Raw genomic sequence first — 22,442 nt, forward strand, 5'->3', positions numbered from 1 at the left:
CGGATGGATGGTACCCTGACTGGGCTTAAAACACAATGTAGGGGATGAGCACTACTTATCACACGTTAAGTGAACCATCTGCATGGGATGATGTGGACATGGATGTGGGCAGCAGAGGTGGACATTTCAGGTCCAGAAAGTAAAACTCCAAACCAGGATTTTGTTTCAACCAACCAGTTGAGTTCTCTGTGACAGTGACTCTTTATTCTCAACTGGTTGGTTGAAACAAAATCCTGGTTTGGATTTTTACTTTCTGGACTTGAAATGTCCACCTTTGGTGGGCAGATGCATGTAAACACAATCAAACATGGGAAGACAGACATAAACACAGAAATACACACGTGCACATGGGCAGACACACACACGCGGGGGCTGAAACGGCAGGCCGAGCCCTATCAGGCTAGAGATCCCTACGCAGAGCCAGCACCTCCCTTCGTGACCAGCCTCCATCACGCTGGTAATTTTGGCAGCCAGGCAGCCTGCCTGGCACCGGTGATAGTTTTAGATAACCATATTAGGCTAATCGCGTTAGCTGCCGGTTAGGCGTAGCCCAGAGTGGCGTGTCTGGCGGGAACTGTGGCGGGCGTTCCGAAGCGTCCCCAAGGTCACATGGAGTCCCACGGGACCTCGCCAAGGTGCTGCTGGCTGCCGGCCTGTCTCCTGGGATGGAAGAAGCGGGATGGGACGAGGCCGAGGGTCATCAGAATGTCCTGGAAGGCTGGTTGGCGTTTGCGAGCTTTTTAGTGGTACAGAAGCAGTTGAACCCGTCTACTGTGCAGGATACAAGCAGGATGTTCAGCAGGGCCGAGGCAACATCTCAGTCACGCTGGAGGACTGTGTGTCGCCCTTCAGGTCCTCAGGCCTGTCGTGCACCAGAGCCCTCCCCAGCCCCCCAGCCCCCCAACCCACAAAGAGCCACTGCCGTTCTCCTCATGTCCCTTCCCCTGAGACGGTCACGGGCCATAATCAGTTCAGCCTGGTTGTTCCCCTTTGCCTGGTCACTTCTTGTTGTTCTGGACCTTTCTAGAGGAGCTCTGTCCGAGCATCTGCCGCCAGGCCGTTCCCAGCGCGAGTGAGCGGTATTCAGGAATGTGTCTGCTTGTTTACCATGCCGTTTCCCAGCATCCTCTGTGTATCCTCTGTGTCTGTGTGTTTGTGAGAGAGAGAGGGTCTTGCAGTGGAGAGTCAGATGCAAGGCAGCTGGATAAACATGGAGGGGGATCCAGACGCTGAGGGTGTGGGGTGGGGGGGGGGTCACGTTACGTGGCGTGGAGTCCGGGGAAGGTGGCAGCTGACTGAGGCAGACAGGGACAGCTCCGGAACACCGCACGGAAAACATTCAACTTCACTTCTTAAATCTGCCCTCCCCCCTACCCCCCCACCCCCACCCCCCTCCACACCCTGGGGACTAAAACTAGACATCAAAACAAACTTGCATAATTCAACAGCAAAAGCAGAAACGGCCAATTTTATTTTTTTTTTCCGGTCGGGGTGGGTGGGTGGGGAGTGTTGTCTTATGACTATCATATTGAAGTGATTTTGTTTGGCTCGTACCTGCGGCCAGGGAGTGGGGTGCGGAGACATTTCAGATGACATCAGGATGACGGCATGAAGCGCGGGTGCATGTATGCGTGCGTGTGTGTGTGTGGGGGGGGCTTTCTAGCACCGCATCCCTGCATGATTTAGTGCATGTCCCGGCCCCTCCGCCACAGCGCTGATATATGGGTAGCAGGCGAAACTGAGCACATATGGGATTACTGTAGATAACGAGCAGGCCCTGGGCAGCACTGACTCATGTGTTTTCCCATCACGTTTAATTAGAGCCTTTAATGAAACGTCTTCGCGATGATATCATCCCCTTGTGTAAGAGTGCTGCGCGGTCGATTTTCATTCCCACGTTTTTCCGCCGGGTGGGGATTCCCCCCCCACTGTCACCTTGGCGTCCTCGCCACTCCCATCCATCACGCCCACCGGGACGCCGTCCCCTGCCCTCAGCTCATTGGCTACGTAGCCAGGCAGTGGCACCGATGCGAGCTCCCGGGACGCTTCCATGCCTTCGCCGGGGGGAGGGTGCTGGCTTCTCATGGCGCATGCTCTAAATGTTCTTCTTCTTCTCTTCTTCCCCCTGCAGCCAGAAGAGTTTGAGGCGATTCATTCCCACACCTTCCGGGTGAAGACGTTCAAGAAGGGCAAACACTGTGGTGGTTGCAAGCAGGTGATCAGCAAGGAGGGACTCGTGTGCCGAGGTGAGTGTCACCACTCAGCTACACAGGCCGTATTCGGCAGCTGGTTGGTCTCCACTGAGCAGTCATGCAGTCTGCACTGTGCAGCTTCATTGGGCAGTCATACGGTCTCTGCTTAACAGCAATCTGCATTGAGCAGTTTACATTGATCTATTATGTAGTCTGCATTGAACAGCTGTGAGGCCTCCATTGGGCAGTCGTACCATCTGCATTGAGCAGCTGTGCAGTCTATTGTGCAGTCGTACTGTCTCCATTGAACAGCAGTCTGCACTGAGCAGCTATGAGGTCTCCATTGTGCAGTTGTGCAGCCTACATTGATCTGTCATGCCGTCTGCATTGAGCAGCTGTGAGGTTTGCATTGAACAGTCCTGCCATCTGCACTGAGCAGCCATGCAGTCTGTATTGAGTAGTAGCACAGTCTGCATTGAGCAGCCATGCAGGCGAGCGGCTGCTCGTTGGCCTTCCTCGTGTCTTAGTAGAATATTTGCGTGACCCGGAAAAGGGGAGCCAACGAAGGGGTGATGATGAAGCCAAACTGCTGAGCACACTGTTTGCAACACGGCCGAGTCGTTTTGTTCTAGGCACTACTCACATATCAATAGAAATGTCAGACTCTCTCGAACCAAATTTGGACCCGAGACCCAGTATCAGGCTCTGGTGTGATGTAATGCTTGGGGGCCCCCAGGGCTGAGAGCGAGGGGGCCACACTGGGCTGGCAGGCGGCCCCACTTTGTGGCAGACTCCCCTGGCTTTCCCGATGGTCCCCAGGTCTCTGTTTGGGCTGGCACTGCCAGTGGAGAGAGCATGCGTGCCCCTCGCCCCATCGTGAGAAGTATGTCACAACCTTATAAATCCTGCAACGACCCCCCCCCCCATCCAACTTCCACTTCATACCGTGCTCTCTGGAGCACCATTCGGGGGGTGGGGATGGTCCTGGGCCCTTCCTCATTATCACTGTTTTCCGTCTTTCCCATGGTGATCGTTTTATACAACGACAGATGAGAGTTCATAAATGTCTGCTGGCGAAAACTGAAATCCTTTATATGTTCTGGGGAATCTGTTTGTGGTTAAAAGCATCATCTCGACAGTTCCAGTTTTATTGCTCCTGTGTGAAGTAAAACAAACCATGGTGGGACTGCAGCATTCCCTCGGCCGCAAAACAGATGCAGGGACTCCAGCCGCGGGACTCCAGCCGCGGTCCTCGATGACCCTTCTGTGTGCTGCCGTTCATTCCAACTGATCTGTGATCTGAACTGATATTACTGCTGGGAATTGCTAGTGGTTAGAGGCGGGACTGCTGCTGTGGCTCCTTGCACACGCCCACTCTAATTGTTACAATTAGCCGCTATGTTACGCTGTAGGCGCAGTGTCAGGAGTTTGCTGGGGGGTAATGTAGACACCCCCAAATACAGAGCAGTCTGGATTTCCACAGCGGGGCCTTACAAATAACCAGCAATTTTATTGTTAGCATCTCAGGCTTTGCTGTGCAATGCAGATTTTGCAAAAGCACAGGAACTAGTAGCTTTGCGGTATTCATCAACAGCTGTGCAGTCTGCATTAACCAGTCATACAGTCTGCCTCGTGTGGTCATGCAGTCGGCACTAAACATTTCTGCAGTCTGCATTGAGGTGTTGTGCAGTCTGTACTAAGCAGCTGTGCAGTGTGCTCAAAGTATTAATGCACTCTGCCTTGTGTGGTTCTGCAGTCTGCCTCATGGTCATGCAGTCTGCACTAAGCAGTCTGCACTATGCAGTCTGCCTCGTGTGGTCATGCAGATTGCACTAAGCAGCTGTGTAGTCTGCACTAACCATTCCTGCACTCTGCCTCATATGGTTCTGCAGTTTGCCTCGTGGTCATACAACTTGCACTAAGCAGCCATACATTCTGCACTATGTATTCATGCAGTCTGCCTTGTGGTCATGCAGTCTGCATTGAGGTCTCATGCAGTCAGCACTAAGTAGCTGCACAGTCTGCATCATGTCGTCATGCAGTCTGCACTAGGCACCCATGCAGACTGCACTAAGCACTCGTGCAGTCTGCCTCATGTGGTCACGCAGTCTGCATTGAGCAACCATGTGGCTGCACTAAGCAGTCGTGCAGTTTGCCTTGTGTCGTCATACGGTCTGCATTGAGCAGTAGTGCAGTTTGCACTAAGCAGCTGTGCAGTCTCCCTTGTGTGGTTATGCAGTCTGCACTAAGCAGCCATACCGTTGTCATTGAACAGCCATGCAGTCAGCATTGTGCAACCATGCAGCCTCCAGTGAGTCGTTTTTTGCAGTGTCTAGAGCCTCCTCACAAGTTTAACAAGGTAGTCATGCTTTGCAAAAGCTGCTCGAGCATCCTGACAGCCAGACAGCATCTCCATTTAGCTGACAGGGAGGGGTTTTGATTAAAACGAAAAGGGTCTGAGGGGGGTATCCTGTGTCCCGAAGCCAAAGAATATACGCAAGTGACTGCAATCGGCGTGGATCAGCACTTCGCGCTTTAACCCCAGGAGCGGAGGAGTGAGCACACATGCAGACCTTTAGCGGAGCGATAAGTGCTCGTTTCAGCCCCCAGGAGCAGCTGCTCCCCCACCAAGACACTTTCTCTGCAGTGGTCGTTCATTATGTGCAGTGGCTGAGAGACACACTGCCGCACGCTTGGTCCTTAAAGCTATTAGCTGTTGCTGGAGCGTCTTTGGATGCCGACGCAGCCTGGAGGATTTCCTGCGGAATATCAATGCGAGTGACACGGAATCAATCAGGCCCCAGCGGAGCAGGACTTCATTAGCTAATCCACCTCAACAAGCCCCGCGTACCCATTAGGAGATTGACTCTGACGGACAATCCAGGAGTGAGCGAGCCCCATGTCTGTGTGTATCTATAAGGAGTGGGGGAGGGGCAGTCCTATTACCTCTGTCCTCTACCCCCTTGTGGATCACCTGCAGTCCTGTCAGTCTTCAGCACTGGCTCCCTATTGGACGGTTCCGCTGTTAGTCAGGGTGGTGTCGACATTTTATCGTGGCTTTCTGGTAAATTGGAAGCAAGTTAATGTGTTGCTTTCCAAATTTTTCCTCTTTTATTATACAGTGTAACATCCTGTTGGTTTAATGGACGGACACTTGCGTGGTCAGCAAATGGCTGCCGCAGACCTAATAAAAACCTACTCACTTTTCTGTTTATCATTTTCCCAGTCACTCTTGCCACAACACTTGATTTTGGCTGAGATGGATGTAGTAAGTAAGGATGTGACCTAAGACTCAGTGTTACAACAAGATTGATCTGTTTGGGTCTGGTAAAATGTGAGATAAAGGGCCATCAAGGGGATGCATTATGGGATTGGATCTGGGCACCTTTCTGCATGTGCCTGCTTTTAGCATCATAATGTTTGCAGTCCAGATCTGGGCTGTGCAGAGACTTTTTGAGGGGCAAGTGCCCAAAGGTTAAAAAGGACACCTTTAAAGGTCACACGGAAGTGCACCCCCCCCCTGCACGAGCCTGATCCAAACAAGCGAGTCGCATGATTAGTGTTTGTTTATCCTTGGCAACTGGCACAGGTCCTTCACAGTGGCTTTAGCAGGATTCCATGCTGGAGTGGGTGCCAATGTTCCAATTCTGTCATTTATGTCAGGGGGTACCAGATCCCAGTCCTCTTCCTGGGTAGGGGGGCGGCAACGGTAAAAGACAGACTGGATATTTCTATTAAATCATTAATGACTGGTTGCATTTGGTCCATCTTTGTTGGGTGGGCAGACGATCCACCGATAAGCACAGCCCTGGTCCTCTGGCCCTCGTGACATGCAGCAGGGCCTGTTGGCTGTAGCAGCACTTGAACAATAATGGTATGTCAGAATAGCTACCCCAGAACCGAAGTGCGCTGGTCAGTCCAGCTGCTGACTTTACCAAGGGGAGGCATGTGGTTTGTGGGACAGGAGAGTGGGGGGGGGGTTTCTCACCCGTGAGGGCTGTGCATCTCTGGGAATCTTTTGGGGAATTTGAGAGTCTGCCTCATGCAGTCGTGCAATCTGCCTTGTGTGATCGTGCAGTCTGCCTCATGCAGTCGTGCAATCTGCCTTGTGTGATCGTGCAGTCTGCCTCATGCAGTCGTGCAATCTGCCTTGTGTGATCGTGCAGTCTGCCTCATGCAGTCGTGCAATCTGCCTCATGCAGTCGTGCAATCTGCCTCGTGTGGTCATGCAATCTGCCTCGTGTGGTCATGCCTCTGTTACGATCGGCCATGACGCATTATCCTGGATAAAGGGGTGAGGAAGAAGCGTGCGCACACACACATATATAAACATGGCGAAATTAAATTTACTAACCAACATGGGGAAAGTGGGACACCAGGCTGGGGCTGGGCAGGACCAGGCGCTGGTACTCAGCCACCCGTGAGCCGCAGATGGATGAAGCACCCAGGACCAGCTGGGTTCCAGTTTGTTTACCTGCATTCCCGCCATGTGGTCCCACCCACCTACTGGTGTTAGAACAAATCTGACAGCCGGGCCCAAGATTTTCACCGGGAGGGGGGCTGGACATTTGGGGATGCTGGGGGGGGGGGGGGAAGCAGTGTTCGAACTGTGTCAGAGGTCTTGGGGGGCAGGTGTCTGCTGCATAGGGTTAGCGATGGTAAAATTTGTCAACCAGTGGAGGGGCGTGTGGTGGTGATATGCTGATAGACTGAACTTTTTTAGCATGTTTGTGTGATTATTTTTGGTGGGGCCACAGGCGGTCATTTCCCCTGTGGTGCCAATGCTGCTAGCTACCTGTCATGGCAGCCATGATGCATTCTGGGAGATCATGATGGGGGCAGCCGCACGCTTTATGCGGGGGACGGAGCTTACTGCTATGCTGGGCTGCTCCCCACCAGAGAAGGGGGTTAAGGGCTTAACGTGCTGATGGCGGGGGCCCGCTAACAAAAGCGGCCGCTCCCTCGGCTGAAAAGGGCCTCCCCCTCACCCGGGCGGGGGGCGCGATCACTGCAGCCGGCTCCCGTCTGGATTAACCCGATTTATGAGCTAAGTTGCCTTTGTGAGAAGCACAAAGTGAATAATAGGGCCTCGCCCAGAGACACGGCTTTGGCGGCCCGGGACAGCGGTGGGCTAGCCCCCGGCTGCCGCGGCACTGAGGGCTGGGGGACCGTAAGCACACCGTGGTTGATGCCATGGAGGGGAGATATAGGCAGGTCGGGATTGGGACCACACACTGCACCGGCAGTCCCTCGATCAGATCGTTCCTCTGCCTGTGACATCAAAGCGGTCAGGCATATCCGGGGAGACATGGCCGGTGATAAGGAGAGATGCTGGCCTGCTTGGCTGAGTTTGGGGGCGTGGCTTATAGTCAGGCGGGTTGGGGGCGGAGCATCCAGCGTAGGAGGGAAGCGCGGCTCAGTTGACGCTTTGAGGAAGCTGCGAGTATCTGCTCATCAGAAAGGGTTCCGAGGAGACATCGAGGAGACGCATGTGTGCGTGTTTGAGGCCCCCTGGAATGGCCCCCTGAAGTTCTCCTCCGCCAGATAATTAGGGCTTACCTAATTTTACCCCGTTTACCCCTCCCTGTCCTAGAGAGTGTAGCTTCCCACCAGCAGCCCTTCACGTGCAGGAAGATATCACCCACTCCCTGCCACTGCCTAATCAGGAAGGCCTCACAATCGCAGACCTGCCAAGACCGCAGAGCGTGTTTACTGTGTCTGGGTGCGTGCGTGCATGCGTGTGGCCACGTGTGGCCTGCGGTCACGTTCCCTGAGAGCCGGGAGATTGTTTTCATTCCGCCATCTCGCTCCGAGCTGATCGTGGACAGTGCATTAACTCGTCAGGGGGAGTGAAGGATCCGTCCCGGCTGTGACTCAGAGAGGACTAGATCCCCGGATAGCTGCTCCGAGCTGCCGTCTGATGGGAATGCAGATTACATTAATCTTTATGAACATAATGAACACTTCCATGGAATTTTCCCAGCGTTCCCAAGATGCATTGCACCTTGAAATAAAGGCCTAACTAGTGTTTTACGTAATAGAGCTGTGCCCCATTAAACGTAGTGGCTCTAGCTGCTTGCTAATCCGCATAGGCCCCGGGATCCCTTCCTGTGGGCCCCACACCTCACGGCTAGCAGGAGGAGGGAGGAAATATGCAGCACCGTGAGACCGATGCAAGACACGGCCGGGCGTATGCGGAGAAATATAGACGGGATCTGGTACTGATCAGCTTGTTTCATGACGTGTGCCCCGGCGGAGTGCACACACGAGCATGCATGCACGTTAGCGCCCACTCCAACACACGCAGATGCAGAGCAGGGTGTGCAGGAGCAATCGCGATACTCTATTAGCTGTCTCGGAGAGAGCCCCTTCTGCATGCAGTCATTACACTGATTAGCGGAGCAGATTGATGAGCGCCTCGTGATGAATTGGCTTCGCTCTGGGCTCGATAGGGCTACCCTCCATGGTTTATTCATGTCGTTACCGATCAACCCACTACGTCTTCCCTGCCAGTCATATAAATGATCGGAGACAATGTTTACCCTTCATTCATGGACAGAAATTCACCTCGTAATTAATCGGGGTCTATTTTGTCCTGGATTGTAAAACAAACATAAAGGCTGACGTTGATTCTCAGCTTCGATACGGACTTGAAATCTCGTTTGCTGCTATCCTGTGGGTTAAATGTAGCCTGGTGCAATGGCTTTGTGGTTAGTACTGTAGTCTCACACTTCTATGGTCGTGGGTTCGAGTTCCACCTCTGTGTGCATGGCATTTAGATGTCTTTACTGTGTTTTACCCATTATCTATGGAAACTTTCTTCCCACAGTTAAAAAAACGTGTGATTTAGTGGAGTCTCTAGATTATCGTGAGCAGGCATTGTTGTCCCTGAAAGGGAGTGGCATCCCATCCAGGGTGGCCCCTGCCTAGTGTCCTGTGTTTCCTGGAAGCGGACACTGTACTGGCTAAGCGGTATCAAAGATGGAAGCATGGATGGTCTCTTAGCTACACAACAGTGCCACCTGCTGGGGACGGCATGAAATAGCTTTGTTCAATGTACTTTAAAAAAGATGAAATATTTAAAGATATAGATGTTGATGAAGCAATTACACATATAATCATTCTTCCTTATGGTCATGGAAGTGCTTTACAACTATAGGCAGTGTACTTATAGTCCCAATACACACATATTTACTCCCTCAATTAGCAGAGACATGATTCTACCGTCCATTCCCAAATCAACACCCTTGATTTAAAGTCATGTACTATTCCGTTAATTAAATATCCAAATTAGCAAGTCAGGAATAATTGTTCTCTCTCATTTGTAGTGTTGCATATGTTATCGTTTTATACACAAACACATGGGCTTGGTGGATGAAAACAGAATTTCCTAAATCAGCAGGAAACAACAACGCACTAATTAAACATCTGGGTCAGCTTCCTAATCGCGTTCGCTGAAATTACATAAATATATAAACAGGAGAAAATCCCATGACTGTCCAATATTTATGTCATAAAAATAAAATGCAGCTGAGGGAATCAACGGTACAGTGCTAGATTCAGGGATCAGTTTGCGGCAGAAAGAAATTAAAAGGAAAGGTTCAAATCTGTTAATATTCAGTTTGGTTTATTACATTTGCATTTATTTATTCGACAGGCACATTTGTCCAAAAGCAACATATAAGGATGGCAGATAATTATTTCAGAAACATACAGCTGTCAGTGAAATTCGGTACATGTGCTGTCAGGCTACGGTTCCAGTGACTGGCCAGCAGGGGTGTTGTAGGGCCATGGATAGCCTGGAAGATTCAGGGGCTCCAACACTTTATAGGGACCCTTGAAAACCACAGAAGTCACACCGATGCCTAGTGGTACCAAGAGAAATATGTCACAATGGGACAGTCAACAGGAGACAGTGAGCCTGTCAAGGCCAGTGGTGGGGGATCAGCTTACTTTGAATCCATGTTTCCCTGTTCTCTGTGTGAAGTAACACCACCTGCACTATGATCAGGTGCATTTTTGTTCACAGCTGCAGTTCCAATCACAACTTTCCCACTTATTAAACTAAAAAACACCCCTAGTGTTCAAGGGGATTCAGGTAAATTTAATTCGATACCATTTTAAACATTTAAGGAAACTTCTACCACCATTTTGGTCATTCCTTTGCGTTTAAATTGAAATCTGAAGTTTTAAGTTTAGCATGAAATGATTGATGTTATTTCTAGAGTACACCTATTTGGAGGAATTATTTGAGTCACTGTGCTTATCCAGCAGAGGGCAGCAGAAAGTAGCTGTAACGTCACGCACATCGCGAATCGTATGACAGCATGGAGAGGTGGAGGAAGAACACACTTGTTTAAAGCCTCCAGATCACGGTTCAGGTTGTTGTAGAATCAGGCAGCCTTGGCTGGCCAGAGGGTTATGATAAAAACCTTACATTTTAATATAGTTGTTACAGTGTTTCTATGTTAAGTACAATAGCAACAATATTAGTTATTTTTCTGTGTTTTTTGTGTTTGTTTCTGTCACTGAATATTTACTTATTATTGTTTTAAAGTTCTTAAAATCCTTGAAATATGATCTTTTATCTTCCTTGTCATTGTGTTGCTATGTCATTTTGGACAGCAACTATCTAAGAAAGAGACATATAAACGTAAATAAGACCTTTTCACTTTCTGCCTCATGGTAGATGCTGCCAGAGGAACAGTTCGGACAGGGCGTATAAATCTTCTGTATTCTTACGGATGCACAGGGTGGGAAATCTGCTTGATAACTGCAGTCTACCTTTCTGTCCATTGAAGCCTAATTTGTCTTGGACTGTGTTAATGGCACCAAATGGGTCAGCCGGACGACGGAACCCGTGGGCGAGAACTACGGACCTTGCTGCAACATATAGGGTTCAGTCAGGTTCTCATTAGCATTATGGGTCCCGCCCCCCCCACCTCAGTGGAAGCTGGCAACTCGCGTCAGTCGCTGCCAAGGCAGATGCAGTCCACATGTCTGCATGGGGTAATGTGTGTCATATGAACTGCTAATTGGTCAGATTCTCGTCAGGGACCGAGGCTGTAAACACCAGCCAATCAGAACGCCTGGGCACATGCTGGCCACTCACACTTGTTTGTGTGTTTTTATATGGGTTTTCCAGAAGCTGCCAGCGTTGTGGTGAATGTCTCATTTTTACACAGTGTAACCGGGGGTTTTATGGAGCATTAAATGACATTTGCTAATTCACTGAAACACCCCATCCATCCATCCATGCATGCATCCATCCATCTGCCAGCCACTTGTCCAGTACAGGGGTGCAGGTGAAATAATTTAACTTAACGAAAAATGGCTGCTATGGTGATTTTAATCTTTTGGGTCACATATTTGAGTGAGTCACTATGCTGCTAGCCTGTCTTGTTAATGTCGCTACCAAGACAGGGGTCAAAATGATTCGTCAAAATTATGGCCGAAGCTTAGCTTGTTCGGCTGATTGGGAGTCCGGTCATTTTGAACTGTGACCTTGTACGGCCACCCACGTGCTGACCATCGTTGGTGCTGGGGATTCTGGGAAGCCTTTTTGGCGGCATTCCGCTCTTTCCCACTAATCCGGTCTGCCCAGGGAGGACCCTGGAGGAGACCCGGCACAGAAAGAGCAGTGGTGGGATCTTGGATGTGCTGGCATGTCTGTCCGAAGGTGTCAGCTGTCCGTGTGGCCCGACTCCGGCCAGGCCCGGCCCCCCAGGAGAGGAAATGCCTGTTCTGGGCCGCTCCTTCATTTAGCACATTCCATTAATCCTGAGTCAGACAGAAGTCCACCCCAAACATCTTACTCGCCAGTAAACCGCCCCCCCAGTCCGACTTTTGTTTATGCGTGGAGGGCTCGATTTCCTAACAAGGCAAGGGCTGATTGGTGTGGCGGGGATGCTGGGTTCGCTCCCAATATGGCCTCCCATTGGGTGAAACTGGCCAAAGCTCTCTCTTTGATTCTGAGCCACGTTCAGTGTTTGCATCTTCGGGTGGGATGAGGGCTTTCAGAGATCATTATCTATAGATTGGATAAATGAAAGGCCAGGACAGTGGCTGGGGGTTGTTTAAACCCCTCTTAGAAGCGACCATGTGCGGTAATCTCTATATTTACATCAATAAATTGTAACAAGCCAATAGAAAGCAGATCTGACCTTTTTTGGAGAACATGTTAATTTGTTGCCAAGGTAGTATTCAGTGAGGTCCATCTGGTTATGTGGAGTGATAGTGTGATACAGGAGAAAACACTTAATACATCGCTGACTTTCTCAAATGATTAACAGCAACAGTGTAACACAATCAAAACAACAAAGAACGGCTCCGAACTCACGCGGCTTGTGTTCTTTTTAGAGAATTTTATAACTTACCTTCATAAGTGTTAGTAGGATATCCATGTTCAGTATTACAGGCCAGACCGCCAAACACTGGGAGAGAGAGAGAGAGAGAGAGAGAGAGAGAGAGAGAGAGAGAGAGAGAGAGAGAGAGAGAGAGAGAGAGAGAGAGAGAGAGAGAGAGAGAGAGAGAGAGAGAGAGAGAGAGAGAGAGAGAGAGAGAGAGAGAGAGAGAGAGAGAGAGAGAGAGAGAGAGAGAGAGACGTCAGCAAGGCCAGCACACAATGTTTAGGTGCAAATGAAAATACCAGGGAGCTACTGGTCTGTTTGAGGAGCACCCAGTCACTTTTTTCCATGCTGCTTCCATTGCTCATGGGAATCAGGCTATTTCATTTTTTAATAGAATTAAAAGCTTGCAATCAGAGATTAAACAGTAAAAATACATTTTTGAGCAGTTAGTCATGAGCAGAGAGATTGGTACATTTCCTAAGACCCCATCGTGCTTGATTCCCTGAGCGTAAGTGTTTAAACACAGTTTGGGAAGCAGCTCTCCTTGCATTCGCTGGTCGTTTTCACCTTGAAGGGAATCTGCGGCAGCTGGCAGCTCTCCCTGCGATTTTGCCTCCGACGGCCCCGGCTCCTAGGTAAGAGTCCAAAAAAGCAAGAGACTGAGTTTCAGCCCTTGTTTGGGGCCTCAGCCCGGCAACGTAGCCCTGCGGAGGGGTGGGCGAGAACTCAGAGGATTCCATAGGCGGGGTGACTCCACCCACCCTGACTGAAGGGCAAAATGGCAGCGAGGGAACAGAGTGACCACTGTGAGGCAGAGGTACCTGTGCCGGCTGGGCCCGGGACGAGCTCAGGACCTCGGGGGCCCGGGAATGAGAGAAAGGCCCTTCCAAGTTATGTCCCTCCCTTGGGTGGATGGATGGCGAGTATACCTGGCGGGTGGGGGGGAGGTGAAAGGAGGTGGGCCAGATTGGGGGGGGGCGGGCAGCAGCACAATTAAAGCCTTCAGGAGTCTTTTCTAGGGGGGGTATGCTTTTCAGGCATGCCGGAAAGACTCAAGTTTCAAAGCGCTGCTAGTACTGTACCGTGTCGGTACCGGGGGCCAAAACCGAGACCAGCCCCCCGTACCCCAGGGTGAGGGAGGCAGGGGGTTGGACGCGCATTCGGCTCAGAGCGCCGAGTAAACAGACTACGGACCTTGGCCTTAGCGCACTGCCCTTCTTTAACCGAAGTACAGTTTCTCCATGTAGCCACTTTTCAGCTGAACTGTTCAGTGTTTCTGCAAAGGAAGGAACACTAATGATCTCCTCTGTCTTCTCTTTTTCTATTCTGTCATCCTGCAGTTTGCCGGCTGACATGCCACAAGAAATGCGAGGTGAAGGTAGGTGCCCTCCAGGCCGAGCCGCCGCCCACAATCGCCGACGCCGTCAACGATTACCCTTCTGCATGGAAGCGGCCCATTGGCCGCCGCAGACCGTTCCCACTCCTGTCACGTGACACTGGGAGATCGATTGTGGATACAGGATAGTCGTGGAGGGTCATAGAGTCACAGAACGTCCTCTCTGCCAATCAGAACGCATCAGAATGGAAGGCGGGTTGCATGTGGCATGCATGCTCTGCGGAGTGGCCGTTAGCGACGTGGGAGCAACAACACAGGCCCTGGCTGTCTTAGTGCTTGTTTAACTTGGCGGGACGTGTAAAGGGGGGGCTCGGGCCCTCCTAAAAATAAACTCGCCCTGTGCCTGCGGCAGGGCTGTTACATGACAGATTTGTTTTTGAAGGACTCGTGAAAAAGAGATTGAAAAAAAATGGCACACAGAGGGGGCGGGGGGAATGAGGGCGGAATGGAGTGGGGGGGCTTTTTATGGGATGGCTGCAGCAGGAGAGGCCCCCAGAGTCCAAAGCTCTCCCTCATCTGGCAGCCATTACCAAATTGGTGGTGGTTTGACTGGCCCACAGTGGACTGCCAGGGCTACCTTCCACCCTGCCCCCCACCAGGCAGCACCCACAGGAAATTCCAAGGCCGAGGGCCCCGAGGTGGCTCCGCCAAGGGGGACTGACAGACCCCTCTAGGCCTGAGCTGTTAGCCAGGCCGTCGCAGCCTATGGGGCTTGCTCTGTGTTTCTGAACTGGCGCCGCTGATGTACGCTCGGACCAGGATGCTGCTCGGCAAAAGATACAGGGTCCTTGGGTAAAAAATGGCAGAGAAAGCGTTGCCTGAATCAAAACAAAACAAGACAGAACGTGAGGCGGCAAACGAAAGGAAATGAGTGTAAAGTGGCCAGAAACGTGGCCCCCCGTGTCCCCTTGCCTCCCTTAAACAGAAAAACATTTGCAGGAAACATTCAACTGAAGAACTGGAAGTTTATGAAAACAGGCGTGGAATGGAAACAATTTAAACACTTGTGTACTGTTCAGAAACGTCAGTTAAGCTCCCTGTTTTTACGAAAAAGAGGACCTACGTTTACCAATCACATATTGCTTGATGCAGCATGTGTCTCAGATCATTTTTTATAATGCTGTCTGTCTCTGTCTCTGTTCTGGGTCTTGGCTGCTTCGCCTGATGTCTGAATTCTTCTGTAAAGCTCGAGTGTGTCCAGTGTGCATCTTCCCTTAGTAACGATGCTGGATCGGTGGGGTTAAACGTTTTCGCAAAGATCGTGCAAAGGAGCCGCAGCTCGCCATTTCCCCGTCCGGTCTGGCAGCGAGAAGGGGAAGCCGGTGCCACCTGAAGACAGATATGAGGTCATCCGGCCTTGCCGCACTCCGCGTTCCGCGCCAAAGAAAAGTCACAATCGCAGGAGTGGCCAGGCCCGTCGGATCGTGTTACCCCCGGAGGTACCGTCGGCCCAAAAAGAGGACGCGGACGGGTGCTGGAAAAACACAAATAAAGATCTGGGTCTCTGCTGTCTCGTGGGGGGTGCTGGGGTTGCGGTCCTCCTGTTAGCGCAGTCCAAGTGGTGGGAGGAGGCTAAAAAATCTCTTCAGCGGCACTGTAGGCAAACAGGCGGCCAGCCAAAAACATCCACCGCGCGGGGTAACGAGGCAGATGCTGCTGGTACGGGCAAATCCAGGCTAAGTGCTAGCTCTTAGCCTCCTAGCTTATAATACATTTCTACACCCTATGGTTCCACTGTCTACCCAGTGCATTAGGGGAGACTGGGGCCAGTTGCTGAATGGGATCAGTCATTGGACAGACTTTTAACACATTTCAGCAACACATCCCAGCTATATGTGCCACCGTTTCTGCTAGCTTAGGCTCCTAGCGACAACTCTGATGCTTATGAAACATGTCATGCTAAAGTACACAGATTAATGAGTAAATAAATACCAGATATATACTGTCCCCAGGCTCACCTACACCGTATTTCGCAGACAGTTCTTGGCAGATTGTGTCCAGGTAGCTATTTCAGGGAGGACGTCCTCCAGGTAACTGTTATGCGGGCAATCGAGGTTAAAAGGTAGAGAGGTAAGCTCGGCAGCTGAGACGGGCTCTTGGCAGCGGAGTGAGACATATGTAGAGCAGCGGGTGTTTTCACTGGGGCTGCCCCACCCCTCGTCCTCCCAGCATATATACGGGACAATGTGGAGCGCTTTAGAGCACAGCGTGCTGACCAGAACATTGAAATGGGAGCTCTGGGACTGCCACAGCAGAACAATTAATGGGGATGAAAACGCCCAGCCGCGATTCCCGTTTCCACGGATACGCTGCTTGCCGTAGTAATGAAGTTAACGGAAGGTTTATGTAAGTTCGGAGCAGTATTTTATCACATGAAATATGACTGCAAAAAGATACACAGTCACTAAGACAAGCGTCTTTTGCTTTTTACACACAATGTCCACAAATGTTACTTAAATTATTTAATTGTCTAGGGTTGTGGGTTCGATTTGCACTCTATTTGTGGAGTTTGGACATTCCCCTGTGTTTGCGTTGATCTCCTCATCAGGACTGTGTACTGATTAAGCTGAAATGGGTAGAGTTGGCATCTGTCTGAAAAACACTATTACCTCCTGTTATCTGTATAATTAAAAATTAACTGAGCACAGTTTCAACATGCCGTAACAAACAGTGATTTAACCAAACGCTCACGCGCGGGTCCTGCAGAATCATAGTGGCCATGCAGCTGCAATCATAGTAGTGAAAAAAAAAGGGAAAAAAAAAAAAAAAAAAAAAGGAATCATAGTGGCTACTGAACACTGCAGAGTTCCTGAGCTTGAAGCTCTGGGTTTTTGCACGACCGAATCGTTAGCTTGTGGGCTGGGCGGCCGTGTCGTCGCCGCGAGCTGACGGCGGTTTGTTGGCCGCGTAGAGAAACCGCGGCACATTAGAGAGAGGCTGATGAGGGGAACGGCAGCCTGGGAGGCAGCGCTCAGGCCATTGTTGTCCCGTTCCCAGGCCGAAACCAAGATCCTCGAGGCGTCAGCGGCTGGGCCTCTTTAAAGCTCTGAAGGACAATGCTGGGTTCCTCTCCGGGTCCTGGGAAGCTCTAACGTGAACCAGCTAGGCTCCACACATCCGCAGGCCCCGGGACTGATGGGATGGGGTGGGGAGTGGTGAGTCACGCGCGGCTAGGAGGGGCCCCTTCCTGTCCCCCGACGCGGTTTGAGTGTCCACCCAAACACAGATGTGTAGGAGCACCGCGACGGAACGCCGCTGTTTGGGGAAACGGCTGTAAACAAAGCATTAGCGGGAATGGGCGTGGTCACTGATGTGGCATCCTGTTCCTTCAAAACAAAGGGACAACAATGACACAGGACATCTGTGTGCGAACACCAGTGTCAAGCCCAATCAGCAGCAAAATCTCTCCCGTCTGCATGACACGGTCGCCATGGACATATCAACCATTAGGTCCCAAGAAATTTGCTTTGGCAACACTGCCCATGGCCATTATCCAGAATCACGTTAGCGAGTGCCGTTAGTAATAGTTGCAGTCAGTATTATCATCGTAGTCTAAGCTGAATATTCTTTTTACACCATCGACCTGATGGAGACACAGGTGCTGCTAAATATCAGCATACCGTTAGCATCCTCCTGTTTGTAGAACCTCAGCGATGCCCCCTACAGGCTCCCCTTGGAAATGAGGTCCGTGGGAACTCCTCAGAGTCCCGACAGCTGCCTTGAATGCTGCTGTTAGTATGCAGGTCCACTGCCCTCAAACCCTCTACATTTACATGTATCCATTTATTAATATGGAGACTTCCAAGAATCCTGTCGCCAGACCGTGGAGGTCGTCTGTAAGCCTGACCCTGGCCTCTGGGTCCTACTATGTGGTGGAGATTATGACCCATGCATGCTGCTGTTAGTAAAGAGGCTCTCCAGGTACAGATCCAGAGACATGGGAAAGTACTGGATACTTCATCCCACGTTGAAAATAGAATAAAAGAGAGATTTTTCATTCTTACCTTATTTCCAAGTTCTTTCAGACACAGGATGTGCCTCCAATCATTGAATTTAACTGACCCCCCCCACGGACAAATGTAACCTCCCCGGGTTTGCAGAATTTACCGGTGGGAATCACTCTGGCTCCTGGAGAAGCGCACTGCCCTGGTTATTATTACATATCATAAGGTGACCTCCATGTTTGGTCCCTGTCCCCGTTGTCCTCACTGCCACCACAGCTGTGGATGCTGTCCTGTAAATCTTGAGTAGCTTTACGGTTTTCGGTACTGCCCCCAGCTAGGGGGGGGTGCATGGGGCATGTTCACACAGAGTCGGGGTGGCAGGAGAGCCTTGTGCTCGCTGTGTTCCCTGCTCCACCCACCCGGGCTGCACTGGGGGGGAGTGGCTCCTTCTCGATAAGCACTCGCGGGCGGTGAGGGCGGCCCCGTCGCACACGGACACTTTGGGACCCAGGACGAGATCGGCTGCGGCTCCCAGCTCCAGGCTTTCGGCTCTGCAGGCTCAGGCGAGGTGGGCTCTCGTCTCACATGTCGGCCATTTGTCCGTCATGAGCAGGAAGGCAAGAGGGAGCAGGTTGCCACGGTTACCGGGCCACTTGTCCTTAGTGTGGTACCAGGCTAGTTGGTATACGCGATCCCTGTTGCCGGGATGTTGTAATAGCGGCAGGTCGCGTTTGGACCTGCAGTCAAGACTGAGGGTTAAAGATGGCGAGAGTCACACCGGGTCCCCTTGGGAAGTCGCTCCTGCCAGGTGATCGATGCTCACGTTGCAGGAAGGTATCTGAGACCCGGTGTGAGCCGCCTTTTGGATCACGGGCTGTAATTTTATCTTGCGGTGGTTTCCCGGGGGTGAGAGGGGGAGGTCATCTTTCTCTTGTTTACTTCACGTCGATGAGCGGAGCACGCCAGCGTGGAGGTCTTGCCGGCATTGCCCCTCCATGCGTGTGGCAGCTGGCATTTCCAGGTCATCTTCACAGCACCAAGTTGGCCTCTGAGTTATTTCAGTCTCAGGCTGAGTTCAGAAAGTTACACCAATAGGATGGTACAGTCTGGCGTGACTGTCTGCCAGAGAGTGGCCTGGTTACTGGGGTAGGCATGGTAAGGGGAGAGTGCTCTCGGGATTTTGGACTTCTGTACAAAGACAGCTGGGATTTTGGCACTAATGCCAAAACGACTTGGTTTCCGTTCTTGGGCGGCACGCAGTGGCACCATTTGATCCTGGTCTATTGTTATTGTTTTTGTGTCAACAGCCTAACAAAGTGGGCCGACCGTCAGCACACTGAAACAATGCACGCTTACAGGCACGCTCGTTTCAGGGAGTGTACACAGACATTAATAGCTCTCTTTTTGACAGATGACTGCCAAGGACCGTATCTGTAACATCATAGTCACGAGAAGCTCTTCTTCAGGAAAGGACACTCAGCTCTCTAATAATGTAATGAAGCTTTTCTGCAACATCTTGATTAAATCTGCCCGAGTCAAGTTCATGTGTCTTTTTGCAGTTCTGAGTGTTTGTCTTCAGTGTAGAGTGCAAATATAGCCCAAGACGTCTGGAAACGTCCTTCACCTGTGGTCACAGCTTCTGGTTCAAACGGGGTGAGGGCCAGTAGCAAAGGAAGTCATTTGAAATTTCTTACCCTAGGAGCATTTGAGAATGTTTTTTTTTTTTCTTTCAAAATAGGATTTTTCGTTTTCAAAACAGCCCCCTTGATTTTATAAATGGGTGCTGTGGTTCCCTTAATATGGACACAGTGGTGAATTCTGTCGGATTAAAAGTCACGGAACTTGTGGCGTCTTTTAAACCCTGTTCCATCCTTTTGTTTTTCAGAAAATAAGTCAGGGGTATAATTGGCTTGAGATAAAACGAGCTGAGGGTTTAGGGTTTTTTCTGGCTGTAATTTGGAGTCCCTCAGTGCCCTGCACCAGACCATGTTTGTAGGAAGGGGCAGCTACATGCAGAAATAATCCAGAAGCATTTTGATTACAAAACTTACTGTAGTGTCTTGGCCATTCCTCTGGCACTTGTTATCGGGAACGTTGGTTATCTGAGATATCTACATTCCTGGCTCATAACACTTCTGTCTGTTCCGATCTCGTTGGGATGAGTTACGCACAGGATCCAGGACATTTCATTCTCAGCTTTATCATACCAAGGTAGGAGACTCGTTGCCTATCACAATATCACTTTGGGATCAGGACAGTTATCATGTCACTTGAGATTAGCACATTCTCACTGTTTGTTTTGTCCACTAACCAGGATCATAGATATATATAAATTTTTTAATTAGAATATATTTTTTATTACAGAGGTGACCTTTTGTTGGTATGAGTTGTGGTCTCCAGGGTGATGTTACTCTGCAGAGATGCTTCTCTTGAATGCTGCCGGAATCTCTTACCACAGCTGTAGCCCGAACTACGTCATCACAAGCTGGATGTGGTCGGCACTTCTGCCATGCAGAAAATCACTGGCACCGTGTCTCAGAGGTTTGAGTTCCCCTTGGTATGGTGGAGTACACAGAACCGAATTTTTCTCGCACATTTCCTACCCTTCGTTTGGCATGTGGCAGAAATCCAGGCATAGACGAATATTGCGCTTGTCTGGAAACGGATGAAATGTTCAGCTTCTTCCTGTCTACATTCAGCTGATGCTTTTTACCCCAGCCATGAGTTTACTTGGTTTTTAGAAAGCTGTTGGTTCACTTTTGGGTAACATAATTCCTTCTATGTGATCTGCGGCGGTGTCCCATAAACAAATACTCCCACGGCTCGGTTGTGTCCGTGGCTGTTGACGTACATCTTTTGGCAAACCGGCTGGAGCTTCTGTTGTTCTTTCGAGGAGACGAGGACCCCGGCGCCGTAACGGCACGCCTGGAACTGGGCCGTGGGATTCTGTGCGTCCGGGTCTCGGGAGAGCTAGAGCTAATACCCGGCCTGCCAGGAGACCGGAGGCACCGCAACATGCGCTAACGAGAAACTGTGGATGGCGCCTTCGTTAACCCTACATGCTTTCTTTATGCTAATATCTTATTGTTATTGTTCTCCGCGGAACATCAGCTGCACCCCACCGACCAGTAAAACAGCGCAGCATGATCGAAGGGCAAGAATTGTGTTTTAATGTAATGGTAACGTTACCTGAAAGATTTCAATCATCTAGTAATTCCTGAGAAGAAAACGCTGTGATAAAGTCTGTTGTTAAAAGGCTGCCCCCTTATTTTCGATTTAGACCATGCAGCTGCAATCACCGCTAACGCTGTTATTATTTCCTCTGCTTCTGTTTATTTAAAAAAAAAAAAAAAAAGACTTAATCTCACGCTATGTTTATGGTTTCTTTTACTGAGAGCTGAGAACAAGCTAACTTGACAAGAAAATTTGGGATTTATTTCATTTTTGCAATTTTATATTTATGGCGACTAAACACCATGCTTCCGACCTTGTAGTTTACTGGAGCCCTTTCATTACCCTGACTGGACAGCGAGGGGTGCTGTTCGGAGGAGTTTCAGTCGACTGGGTTGGGTCCGGCGGGTTAAAGGAAGTGTGGCCCAAGAGAGATAAGCCCCTGGCAAGCTCGCCGCTTTCCTCGGGGGGGGGGGGGGGTAATGATTGCAGGCCTTGCGTCTTCGACCTCTTGGGAGGCCTTGCCACAGGGACAGCAGGTTCCACAGTGCATGGGTCCCCTGCTGTGGGCTCCCCCCTGGTCAGGCTGATATTTATCATGGCCCTTTCTTGTCCACGTGCCGCCATTCTTCGGAGAAAAACAGTTCATGGGAAAGTGGCTGGGAGCGCGGTCGCTGGCTCTCGCTGCTAATGGCTAGTCCTTCCTGCTTGATTAAAGAAACGGCAGGGCGTGTCGCAGCTACTGATTACATCGCCGGCGTATTGATACAGTAGTTAATCCTTTCATGGCTCCTCTACATTTCTTTGGGCTAATGATCGGCTAATGATCTTGCCCGTGCACAGTGACCGAGACCTGAGAAGAAGCTTCTTGTGATTAGCCCCTGTTGCCGAAGTACATAGAAACGGAGGAACACATGACCAGGCACCCCTGGGCCCTTGGCATCGTGGAGTATTCAGGACACTCTGGAAGGAATGTAAACAGCAGGAGGACCGAGTAGGAGTGTGCATGTACTCTCACTCCCCAGAGTACCGCTCGGTTGGGAGGGAAGGTACAGGAGTTGATCTCAGGCTTTATGGGAAGCAGATCACCACAAACTGCCCAAACGCAGTCGTGCCGAATCCGTTGCATCATTTCCTTGACACACAGCTTGTTCCAGAGCAGCGTCTGTACGTGCCTCATTTTCATCCTGTTCATTTCGAGCAACCCTTGATATGAGGATCGGACAAATCCGAGGTCGAGCTTCGCGATTTCGTCACGTGAGATGATTTTCGGCAGCGCAGGCTAGGGGAAGAAGCCCCAGAGACAGACGGTCAGAAACTTGCTCGCCTTCTGCTACAAGGTAATGAAATTAATCTGGAAGCTCTACCCCTGCTACTTTCACAGTTTGGA

General features: G+C 50.6%; 1 protein-coding gene across 15 annotated transcripts in view; it reads left to right on the forward strand.

Moving 5' to 3' along the window:
- tns1b (tensin 1b) overlaps positions 1 to 22,442 on the forward strand; it is a 156,143-nt gene that overhangs the window by 50,724 nt on the left and 82,977 nt on the right. For 14 of the 15 annotated variants that reach the window (XM_023841873.2, XM_023841878.2, XM_023841876.2 and 11 more), the window contains exons 2-3: positions 2,132 to 2,246; positions 13,882 to 13,919. In XM_023841873.2, coding sequence (XP_023697641.2) covers positions 2,132 to 2,246; positions 13,882 to 13,919 — 153 coding nt within the window. Of the gene's footprint in view, positions 1 to 2,131; positions 2,247 to 13,881; positions 13,920 to 18,332; positions 18,450 to 22,442 lie in introns of those variants that run through there. The other variant, XM_023841889.2, reaches the window with a different exon arrangement.

The sequence above is a fragment of the Paramormyrops kingsleyae genome, chromosome 16 (genome assembly GCF_048594095.1).
Source record: "Paramormyrops kingsleyae isolate MSU_618 chromosome 16, PKINGS_0.4, whole genome shotgun sequence".
Classification (NCBI taxonomy): domain Eukaryota; kingdom Metazoa; phylum Chordata; class Actinopteri; order Osteoglossiformes; family Mormyridae; genus Paramormyrops; species Paramormyrops kingsleyae.